The 12,240-nt window shown below is 46.4% G+C and overlaps 1 protein-coding gene across 1 annotated transcript; it reads right to left on the reverse strand.

Annotated features, from left to right (window-relative positions):
• Positions 1-8,449: 8,449 nt before the first annotated feature.
• LOC135384937 (uncharacterized) lies at positions 8,450-11,438 on the reverse strand. Its single transcript, XM_064614118.1, has 2 exons — positions 8,528-11,438; positions 8,450-8,460 (listed from the first exon to the last, which is right to left on the reverse strand). The coding sequence occupies exons 1-2, from the start codon at positions 11,436-11,438 to the stop codon at positions 8,450-8,452; spliced, it is 2,922 nt and encodes a 973-aa protein (XP_064470188.1).
• Positions 11,439-12,240: the final 802 nt, after the last annotated feature.

Raw genomic sequence — 12,240 nt, forward strand, 5'->3', positions numbered from 1 at the left:
CCAACCTCACTTCCAGGGTTGCGGAATGGGGTCACCCATTCCATTCCAATTCCATTCCAAGGAATGGGGATTTCTGATAATTCCATTCTTTTCAGTTCCTCGGAATGAAATTGTGTGGTGAATTCCCACTCCTGGAATGACTTGGCAACCCCATTCCATCCTGGTCCACCAAACCCGCCTTTCCTGCACATTCCTGCTTTCGAGTTCACTAAACCCGACTCCCCGTTGTGCACTTACGGTCTATACCTGTATGTAAGTCCATTTAATTAGCCTTTTCAGCCTCAATTACCTTGAATCACCCTTTAATTACCGAAGCTAACCGCAGGTTACCTGAGGTAATCTTGAATCATTTAATTCCCTTTAATTACGATTACTTGCTTAAATTACGCTCAATTTCTCCTTAATATGGATTAATTACATTAATTACTTGATACATTCATTAATTACTTGATACGGTTAATTACATTTGGTTACATTTAATTACCTCTAGTATTCTGCGGTTACCTTTGTAACCTTTAATTTCATTTAATCTTTCGGTAATTACATATATCTTACATTCATTACCTTTAAACTAAACATTCTTGCATTAATTACCTCCAGCATATACCTCCATGTTCATTTACCTTCTTATCTTCCGTTTACATCTCCACTTATACCTGTGCCTCGGTGAGGCTTCACCATCACACACACACACACACACACACATACGGACACACACGGACATACACAGGGCGTGATCGCCTTCCACGCAGAGACTGGGAGGTGACACGGGTTCGAATCCTGTCACCGGCTGTGCTGTCTGAGGTTTTCCCTGGGTTTTCCGAAGTCTTTCCAGACGAATGTCTGCACAGTTCCCACTGAAGTCGGCCCAGGGCGCATACCAACCCCCCTGTCCCCCGCTCCTTCCTGCTGTCATCTCTCCATCTGTTCACATCTATACGCCGCTCATAGCCACAGTTGCTTCGCGGCGCTAACATGGAATTAAAAACATACATACAAGTTCAAGTCAAACCGGGACTTTTCATTTTTCGCAAAAGTAAAATGAACTTACAGGCGAGAAATTAGTTTTATTTTTCAACGTAATCCCGAGCTGCACTAACGCACTTGTCCCAGCGTTTCACGAGCTAGGGCTTGTATGCCAGCAGCGTAGAAATCCTTACCGGCGCGCAGCAGCCATGATCGGACCGCATTCTTGACCTCGCAGCTGAAGTGCCGGCCCCCAAGGAACGCCTTCAGTGGCCTGAAGAGATGGAAATCGCTGGGGGCGAGGTCTGGAGTGTAAAGGGGATGTGGCAGCAACTCCCAGCCAAGCTGCTGTAAGGTGCGTGTCGTGAGATGAGCGGTATGCGGACGTGCACTGTCCTGTAGGAGGAGGACTCGTTTGGTGATGAGGCCCGGCAGCTTTTGCTTCACCGCTTTATGCACATCCCTGAGAACCTGGCAGTAATGTGCACTATTGATGGTGGTGCCACTGAACATGAACAACGCCAGTCTTGTCCCAGAAAACCGTGGCCATGACCTTACCCGCAGACGCGGTGCTTCGGAACTTCTTGGGAGCTGGCGAGCCCGGATACTTCCACTGTTTTGATGCGCGTGTAGACTCAGGAGCGAAATGGTATGCCACTCAAAGGCTTTGCTGCGGCTAAGTGTAATCGTGTCCATACAGAGCCAGAAGTCTTCTGTGAATTTCAGATGACTTTACGTCTTAATTCACGAGAAACTTCATGACAATTCGCTGTTCGATGTGCGCGCTCACCGCGTTGTCGGCCATCTTGTGCAGCACGTGTCCTCTGTCTGTCGCGTATGAAAAAGAAGTAGCGCCAGCCATTTGTACACTCAGGAGACAGAATGTCCCAGTTTGACTTGAACACCTCTCGTACACACACACACACACACACACACACCCATATAAACTCATAAGTCAGCTATAGTCTGGGAAAGGTGCTTAATGCTAACGCATTTCTCTCGCATTTACCGCTAAATCGCAACTGAATGTTTTTATTCTGGCTGTTTTCAAGCACGAAAATGACATCTTCTGAGTGTTACTTTATGAGGTTATTTCCTCCGATAAAAAGCTACCGTACACAGTGGAACGAGTGGCGACCAAGTGGTACAAAGATCACAGGAATGCCGTTGTTAATGGCACCGACATTATTCCACACATCTTAGAGCCAACGTCAAATACAATATTGGACAGTCCGGTGTACGTGTTGTTGCGAGACCGCACTCGGATCCAGTCCCTCACTTGGAGCTTATGTCCCATACGAGTTTGATATGTCACACACACACTGCTTTACTCATGAGTATGTTGCCGTCTTTCTCAGGAAACCTTTGTGGTTCCGTTTAATTTGCATGACCAATATTTCAAGCTGAAAAGTGTTACAATACGTGCGACATTCAATTTTCTTTCTACAGAAGGAAACACTTTCGGAGAAGGAACATCTTTATGCATACATGGCATAGGAGAAATACGCAAACGGATTAATAGTTTTTAATGCGTTAGCATTAGGAGTGTCAAAATGGAAAAAGTTGTATGTATATGTGTGTGTGTGTCCGTGTGCGAGATGGTGAAGCCTCACCGAGACAGCGGTATAAGTGGACATGCAAAGGGGATGTAAGAGGGTAAATGTAAATGGAGGCAAAGTATTTGAGATTGAAGTAGTCGAAGGTAATTAAGAGTAAGAGGTGAGCGTAATTGAAGGAAATTAGAGACAATTAAAACAAGAAAGTTGAGTTGAAAGGTAAGGAATGTAAGATATATGTAATTAAGAGAGAGATTAAACGAAATTAAAGAATACCGAAGGAAACCGCAGGTTATACCGGACATAATTAAATTGTTATTAAATGTAATTAACGTCAATTAAAGGGGAATGGAGAGTAATTAAGGCAAGTAAACGTAATTAAAGGTAAGTAACGGAATTCAAGATTACCTCATGTAACCTGCGGTTACCTAAGGTAACTAAAAGGTAATTACAGGGTACTTGAAAGTAATTGAGACTAATTAAAGGTTAATTAATGGACTTACATATAGTAATTGAAAGCGTAAAACCGGAAAGCAAGCATTGACTAGAGGTGGACAGCCGGAAGTTGGGTTTAAACCACAAGTGGGTATGCGGAAGTCAAGTATCGACCAGAAAAGGCGGTTAATGCTAACGCATTTCTCTCGCATTTACCGCTAAATCGCCAGTGAATTTTTTTTAAATTCCGTGTTTGGACCACCAAACAATAGTGGCTATGATAGGTGTACAGACGTGGACAGATGGAGAAAAGGGGGCAGGATGGGTGGGGAAGGGGGGTGAAGCATTTATTTTCGCTGTCAACACTCTGCTTTAGGCTCGTACGTAATGATCCACAAGTATGGGTGGTGCGTCACAGTCAGCGCATCCTGTGTCTCGTCTTGGTTTAGGCTTTGTCTTTTCGTCCAGCGCGCCGATGACTGTGGATGATTTTCGTTGTTCGTCGAATAAATATCAGTTGTGTTGTGAGCGCTTGTCCGTGTGCATGTGCGTTGCTGTTTGCTCTCCCGGTTACCTTTCGCACTCTTTTACGATTTGTACCACAACCAACGCTGCGAACCGATCGCTTTGCTAAGGAGGTTAGTATTAGTCCTGGGCCGACTTCAGGGAAACTGTGCTAACGTCCGGCTGGACAGCCTTCCGGGAAATCCAAGGAAAGGCGGATTCAGCACAGCTGGTGGTAGGATTCCAACCCATCCCCTCCTAGTGTTTGGGATAATCTTTGGAGTTGCAACAAACGGAAGAATGTTGTATCCACTTAGCCATGTCGCTGGTATAGGCGGAATGATATTGCAATACAAAGCATTTCTGCTCCCCCCTTTTTTTTCTGTAAAAACACATTGACATAGTTTGATTTCACACAGAAAGCGCGATGAACGTAGAATCGATTTTGGTGCTCAGTTATGTGAATATTATCTCATCAACAAGAATATCCGTAGAAGTTTTCAGACATTCTACATATGTACGTACGTTCGTATTCTACATTCATGGGTCCGTCAGTGAGACCAAGCTGTCCATGAATCACTAACGCCTCTCAATAAGAACTCATCTGGCTGTCACCGTATTTCTGCCCATCATTACACTGTACAACTGGTTAGAGCTTCCACTCCACATACAAGAAGCACCGTGAGCAAGTTGAGAGTGGATGGGGTCTTTCATCCGTTTTCTCCAAAGCAATCCCTTATACTCCCCTGAAAAGCTTCTTCGCTTGCGGCAGCGAAAGAATCTGACGATGAAAGCCACTTTACGACTCTCGCATTCACGAGCCTCAGTTTCATCTCCGATTGGACGGACCGTTCGCGCGAAAGGCCGTCGTAAACCGTTTTTCATCCGCAGATAAGAACCGCAAAGAAGAGCAGCATAGAAAATTGTTATTATCTTTCATACTCTTGCTTTCCATTGTTTCTATCTCCGAAAAAAAGACAGAGTCACGCCTGGCAGCATTCGTGATTCAGTCTTGTTGTGCAACGCAAATACAGTGCGAAGGAAGTACGGGGGGAAAGCAATTTATGCTTGGAACTCATTTGTTGTGTTTCCAGTGTGAATAACTGCCTGTTGCTGCAAGGAGTGAGCTTCTATTTTGATCTGTGTTGTACGCTCAGTAAGCTACGAGGAGAAGCAATGTGGGAGTTCGGGTACGGGTCGGGTGTTAGCGTGGTAATATTTCCTGAGAGGATGAATGCTTCTGCAAGCTTAGTTCTTTGTTTAAAGAGTAAGGATGCGGGAACCACCGTTTCACGTTAGGATCAGCATAGGACCGATCCTATACTGGCGTTATATTAATCACGCATCGAAGTGATGCGGGAACGAGCTTCGTAGTTATTATCTCGGTTCGAGAATATGGGGAAACGGACATTATGGCGTAGATGCAGGCCTGCTCGTGGGAAAAGGTCCATAGTGCAAACGCCTGAGCGTTGGCACTGACTGAATTACGACACTAGACGCAAGAGTCAATACTAGTGAGTTTTAGTATAACGTACGCTGTACGTAAGGGATAGCATTAGTGGTTCTGCGCACGCGCAAGACAGTAGCAGTACTTTGCGCATTGCGCAAAACCACCACGCTATGCCTTACGTACGCATAGGCGATGGCGTACGATATATTAAAACTCACTGCTAAGTTTTGCGTTATTGTCGTCGTTCTATCTGTGCACAGACTGAGGTATTTGCACTGTGGAGTGTGCAGACGGAGTTTGTAACATTAAGGCCCGGTTTCACCAACGTCGATTAACATTTGAACCGAGATCAACGGTCCCTAAACTTGACTGTAACGCTTAACTCTGCTTCACTAAAGGAAGTTATTGTCACTGAAACATTCATCACGTCACCAACTAACGTTTCTAAAAAAATAATTAAGTGTTAACTTCAAGTTTTAGCAACCCTTGATGTCGGTTCCAAGTTAACCAGCGTTGGCGAAACTGGGATATAGACAGAAAATTTATTCGCATGTCGTCGAATGGCTGACTATGTTGACAATGCGCAAGGAAATGTAAAGCATGGTTCACGCTGCTTTGTTTCATTGCGTGCGGACGGCGGACGCGAACGCACGTTGTTTACCGCGGCAACGTGCAAGATCTTCTGCAGCACAAAGAAAGGGTTCGCCTGAGCTCAAGTTTCTCCGACGCACGAACCGAGGCGCAAGCGGGAACCAATCGCAGCCTCATACGCATGCGTGTTGAGGCGCTTATCCTCCTCTGTGTGAGATGGATTTGAACGTGGCCGCAGCGAACACAGAGCGCATGGGGGTTGCAAGAAAAAAAATGTAAGAGTAGTTACTATTTAACGAATTAATTACACTCAAACTAACAGCAGTTTCCGGACTCAGACGTGGACTTCAAACTTTCCAACACAATACTTCGTGAAAGGCGCACATTGGGTGACACTTTCGGTGCTCCCATGCATCTGAACAGTCCAGTGGATTGCTTCTGTGGCACGTATACGCACGAAGGTGCCTGCTCGCAATGAAACGCAGCAGCGTGAACCATGCTTAAACGAGTTTGTAATATCCACACTTAGATCCATGAACTTGCCGGCGTTCTCGCCGTTTTATCTGTAAATTAGTAGCATATGTAAGCTTCGCAACCGTCGTACGCGTAACTCGTGCGTATAAAAAGAAATACGAAGCTTCGTTGTCGTCGTAGGGCACTTATGCCCAGGGCCCGCTCTGGCCGAGGAACGCAGAGTCGAGACAACACGTCTTCACACTTCGAGCTTCGAGAACAGACTCCTTTATTTCACACTATGTACAGTAAACGAAATCGGAGCATTGGTTTACGTGAGTTACAATATGTTGCTTTAGGCACGTACAGACCACCCTGTCGGGGAAGCGTACCCTGGCCCGTGGTATCCCCTTGCAAGTTATGACCAACGTGTCAATGAGGGCAAACACACGCACTTGCCGTGTTTATGTCTGGCGTGTCAGAGTACAGCTCACATTCGGCCATCCTAAATAATGTTTCGCCCTCGAAACACAATAAAACAACTTCATGCATGCGCTGGTCAGGAGTATGACATTGCAACAAAATAAAAATGGAAACAACATGGAAACACATCCTGACAGAGAAACATTGGTAAATGGTTTACATAAAAGTGTAGCTCGTGGTACATAACGCAAGTCGTGCCCGTAACGCTATACGAAGCATCGTAAATACATCGTCATCAGCTTTCTTACACAATGGTTAATAATACTGTTGTGAATAATAAGTAGCAGTGCAACGCATTGAACAACATGTGACACTGTAACATTCAAACTCAAACTTAACCCACGTGTCGGGTCGCATATGTGACTTCAAAAAAATATAAGGGTTAATGATAACTCATAAAGGAAACAACTCTGGTGACCATGAAACTGTCGTGCATTTCATTCAGTATCAATACTGTCGTCGCTGTCACCATCGTCTACTTCATTCGTTTCCCGGGTAGTATGCCATAGCTTTAGTTGGTCAGCGTGCGCTGTAGTGCGGTAGATACGTTTTGATGCTTGATTCAAGTGTGTTATGCGATACGTGTCACTCGGTAAGACCTCGTCGATCACCATGGGACCTCGGTATTTCGTCTGAGTTTTCGTAGGTTGCCCAGTATGAATTGGGAGTCGGCGAACAACAACGATATCTCCCACGGCGTACTGTGGGGGCGCAGTTCTTCGCAAATTATAACGTCGTGCTTGTTGTTGTTGCTGCGCTTCGATTGATTCCCGGCCTTGTTGCCGTACTTTCTCAACGCTTTCTCCCGGTTCTTCGTCGACATCGAGTGGTCGCATGCAACTGTCGCTGTGTCTCGCATGAAAGCCATATAACATCTCGAATGGTGTCTTTCCTGTTGTCTTGCTGCGACTGTTATTTAAGTTTCTTTGAATTTGTTCGAGGTTTTTGTCCCAGTCTTTATGATCAGGACGCTCAATTGACATAGCAATGCGAGGAATTAGTGTCCGGTTTACCCTCTCAACCTGACCGTTTCCTTGCGGTCGTTGCGTAGATATCTTTGTGTGAGTGATCCCTTTCTCCATGCAGTATGCCTCGAACTGTGCGGATGTAAAGGCAGTGCCCCTATCAGTAACGATGCACTTTGGCACGTCGTACTCGTTAATGTACTTATCCAAACACTTAAGTGCCGCACTCGCAGAAGTATTGCGGACTGCAAAAAGTCGCACATATTTTGAGAAGCTATCCACTAATACGAGGATCTCTTGGTTACGGCTTGAGCTCGGTGGGAATGGCCCCAAGTGATCAAGGTGGATCACCTCGAATGGTCTCTCAGCTGGAGGGATAGGGTGGAGCATTCCTGGTTTCTTTCCTGCTGGAGTCTTGTGAAAGAGGCACTCTAAGCATTGTGAGATGTGCCTCTTAACATATTTTCTCATTCCGGGGAACCAATACCGTCGTTGCATCTTGTTCACGGTTTCGTCCACGTGACTGTGTCCCATCAGGTCGTGATGCTTTACTGCCATTGCCTTGCGGTTGCTTTTGGGAATAACAAACAACCATTTCCTGCCTGCTGAAGTTTCCTCAGTCCTGTACAGCAAACCGTTTTTCAGCGCAAACCCTTTCACTTCACCCTTTTCTCGCTTACTTCGCTCTTCTGGCTTCTTCTTCAAAATCTCAATTATGTGGCGTAGTTCATCGTCACCCATTTGGATGGCAAGGACCCGTTCTTCCTCACTGGTGGTGTACCACACGTCAAACCTCTCTTCAATGCTTTTCTCTTCGGGTGGTGAAACTGGTGCGCGACTTAGAGCGTCTACGTGGCTCATCTTCGAACCCTCTCTGTGGTAGATCGAGAAGTCATATTCCTGTATACACTCCATCCATCTCGCAATCTGCGGAACCTTTGTCTTGGCTGCGTTCATATATACAATGGCTCGACAGTCGGTAAAGATAGTAAAATGAATGCCCACCAGAAAAGTGCGCAACTTCTCCACTGCCCAAACGACTGCCATCAATTCCAACCTGGTGGAATGATAGTTCCTTTCAGGTTCACTTGTTCTGCGACTGACGCAGTAAACTAAATGCATACGCCCGTCGCTCCCTGGTTGCAGCAGTATAGCTGCTAGTCCATCTCTACAAGCATCGGTGTGTAGCTCAGTTTCCGCGTTGCGGTCATATAGAGCAAGTATTGGTGCACTCGTCAGTTCTTCCTTGAGCGTTTCAAATGCCTTCTCTTGTCTTTCTCCCCAAATGAAGGGCGCATTTTTCTTTGTGAGCTCTGTGAGGGGTGCCGCTTTGAGAGCGTGTTGAGGGATGAATCTTCGAAAGTAGCTGATTAGTCCAAGGAACCGTCGTACTTCGTGGACATTTTTCGGCCGTGGATACTGGCGTATAGCTTCTAGTTTTATTTCTCCTGGTTGTATGCCATTCTTCGTTATTCGAAATCCTAAGAAGCTGACCTCCTCCATTAAAAAGTCACATTTCTGCAGCTTTAACGTCAAGTTTGCCTTTTTCAGAGCTTCCAGAACTCTTCTAAGTGCTGACATTCCCTCTTCACATGTTTTGCTCGGAACGAGTATGTCGTCGAGGTAACACACAGCGGTTTGAAATCTTAGAGGTCCTAGTGCCTTGTTAATTAGCCTCTGGAATACGCTTGGTGCATTACACAGACCGAAGCTCATATAGAGGTACTCATAGTGCCCATCTGGCGTAATGAATGCCGTTTTAGGGACGGACTCCTCCTCTATGGGCACTTGCATGTAGCCGCTTGCCAAATCGAGTGTCGTGAAATACTCGCTGCCACTTAGTCGGTCCAACTGGTCGTCGATTATTGGTAATGGAAACCTATCCTTCGTCGTCTGTTGGTTCAGCCGCCTGTAGTCCACCACTTTCCTGAATTCGCCGTTTTTCTTTTTCACCAGAAGGCAGGGACTCGCGTAGGGAGAGGTGGAATCTCTAACAATCCCCGCTGCTTTTAACTCGTCCACTATGCGGCGCAACTGTTCTCTTTCGTCGTGGGTGGCACGATATGGTCGGCTGTAAGGTGGTTTCGAACCCTCGACCTCTTCAATGGTCATAGACGTGACGTCAGTCTTTCCTAGTTCATTTAGATTCATGGCGAAACATCTTCTGTATTCATTCAGCATATTCACGAGTTCTTGTTTCTGTGACTGCGTAACGTTAGATCCCACCTTAACATTCTCTTGGGTTATTGGCTGTGCTGCGTTTACGTTGCCTACCGATAGCACATCGCAAGTGCTCTCCTTAGGGGTCGACTGTTGCATTAGCCTATCATCATCCGTCGGTATAGTCTCCCCTTGAGCACATATTTCAACTGGTTCTGCTCGTCCAAAGGAAAAGTCTTTCTTAATAATCAGGGGTTCGTGAGAGTCGTTGATTACAGGAACCATGGTGTGTCCTTTGCGTACTTCGAGCAAGCAACTCAGTCCGTCGCCGTAGTGCGGGAACATAATTAAGTTGGTTTCGTCAGTGTCGCCAGACTGAACGTTAACGAACTGTACAGTCTTGGGAGGTACCGTTACCGTTTCAGTGCTTCTAAGCGTGCATTTAAACTCGCCGTCATCTAGGGTGAAGTTCTTAAACGGTCCTTCTTTTGAGCTATCAATGAGCCGCATCTGATCTTTGGCTTTTATCATAACAACGTTATCCAGGTCCAGGAATGTACGCCCAACCAATACATCGTGACAAATTACGTCATCGGAGACCACGTAAATCTCGACATCGGCACTTATGCCATCGATTTCGAGTGTCGCTCGTGTCTTGCCTAATGGCACTGTCTTCTTCTGGCCCAATCCGTATAGTGCATCGTCCTCAGTGGCGGGATGAACCACACAGCCCGATCTTACTGCTGTTGACGCCGTCATTATGGTCACAGCGCTGCCTTGATCTATGAAAGATGTAGCGTCTACGCTTCCGTTTATGCGAACATTCTTCGTATATTTGCCAATATCTCCTACACACAACGTGTCCTGACGCCTCGGGTGCGCATCTTGAGGCTTAGACTTGCAGTCTCGCTTGCCATGGCCCGATTGCATGCATTTTGTGCAGAATTTTGTTCTTTTCTCCTTGGGACAGTCTGCTGCTAGATGATTCGCGTATTCATTACAGTTAAAACATTTGACACGTCCCTGTTTGTCTCTTGCAGGAGCCCACATTCCTCCCTTTTGATGAGCAGGCTTCTGCTGGCTAGTAGTAGCTTTTGCTGTCTTAGAGTCTGATGTTGATGCTTGCTTTGATCCCCCAAAATGATCTCGGCGTTCTCTCTCAAGCCCGTCACTGCGTCGTAAATCACGCAACAAATCCTCGAGACATGCATACTGCTTTGGCATTAACATCTGATAAGTTGTCCTATCAATCACACCTAACAAGATCTGTTCTTTGCTCTGAATATCTGACAATCCGCAACGTTTACACAAATGCATTTTATCCATGAAATATGCCAAAATAGACTCGTCCTTACCCTGAACGCGACGTCTCATCTCATCGAACTTGTTCACTGGGTCGCTCGTCGGCGCGAACATTTTTCTAAAGTTCAACTCAAAAAGTTCCCATGTTGGACAGTCCTTCACCTTGGTGCGGTACCACTGCGAGGCAGGTCCCACAAGCTTGGCTTGAACCAGCGTCAGCTTGGCGTCGTCGTTCCACTTGCAGTGAAGTGAGAGTTCGTTGAAGGTATCCAGCCACTCTTCTGCATGGCGCTCGTCTCCTTCCCCATTGAAAACTTGTACCTCTTTCGAACGGTCCGGTAGTAAAGTGCGTGGAATGGGACTTTCGTTCGTCTTGGCTTTGGTGTCCATTAATTCCCTCATCATGCGGTTACGTTCCGCCTCTTGCTCCTTTATAAATTCCAGAAGTTGCTGGACATACTGCCCGGCCGTCGCATTTGAAGTTTCTGAGTCGTTGTCATCGCCCGCCTTCGAATTCGCATCATCGGTGGTGCTTGTAGTACCTACACCGTCACTTCGTAACTTCGGTGGCATCTTCGGTGAACCGTCTTCGTTGTCCCACTTGTGGCGACAGGGATGAGCTTGTAGAATCCCACTTCTGAATAAAGTGTAAGCTTCGCAACCGTCGTACGCGTAACTCGTGCGTATAAAAAGAAATACGAAGCTTCGTTGTCGTCGTAGGGCACTTATGCCCAGGGCCCGCTCTGGCCGAGGAACGCAGAGTCGAGACAACACGTCTTCACACTTCGAGCTTCGAGAACAGACTCCTTTATTTCACACTATGTACAGTAAACGAAATCGGAGCATTGGTTTACGTGAGTTACAATATGTTGCTTTAGGCACGTACAGACCACCCTGTCGGGGAAGCGTACCCTGGCCCGTGGTATCCCCTTGCAAGTTATGACCAACGTGTCAATGAGGGCAAACACACGCACTTGCCGTGTTTATGTCTGGCGTGTCAGAGTACAGCTCACACATATATGGTTTACAAGCTAAGAAAAGCGCAGAGGAAATTAGACAAGCGCCCTCAAACTAGCCTTCACCAAGCCTGTAACGTTGATTTATTAATGCGTAAGCATTAGAGTCCTCGGTACGCAATAATCGCGGCGTGGTCTGTCTGTAGCCGCGGCGCGGTGAGTGCAGAGGGAAAAAGGAAAGGAGAGGGCGCGTGGAGAGCGCGACGCGGCGCGGGTACAGTGACCTAGAATAATTTTAGGTCACTGTAGCGCGGGCAACCGGCTAGTGATGGGCAAGTCAGTTCACTTTGGTGAACTAAATCATTCAGTTCATGCCACTGAAGTGTTTAAAAGAATAATTCATTCGTTCACCTGTTCGC

Source organism: Ornithodoros turicata, chromosome 2 (genome assembly GCF_037126465.1).
Source record: "Ornithodoros turicata isolate Travis chromosome 2, ASM3712646v1, whole genome shotgun sequence".
Taxonomy (NCBI): domain Eukaryota; kingdom Metazoa; phylum Arthropoda; class Arachnida; order Ixodida; family Argasidae; genus Ornithodoros; species Ornithodoros turicata.

Excerpts from the sequence above, each read along its gene's own strand:
- LOC135384937 (XM_064614118.1), bottom strand. The coding sequence starts at position 11,438 with ATGCCACCGAAGTTACGAAGTGACGGTGTAGGTACTACAAGCACCACC.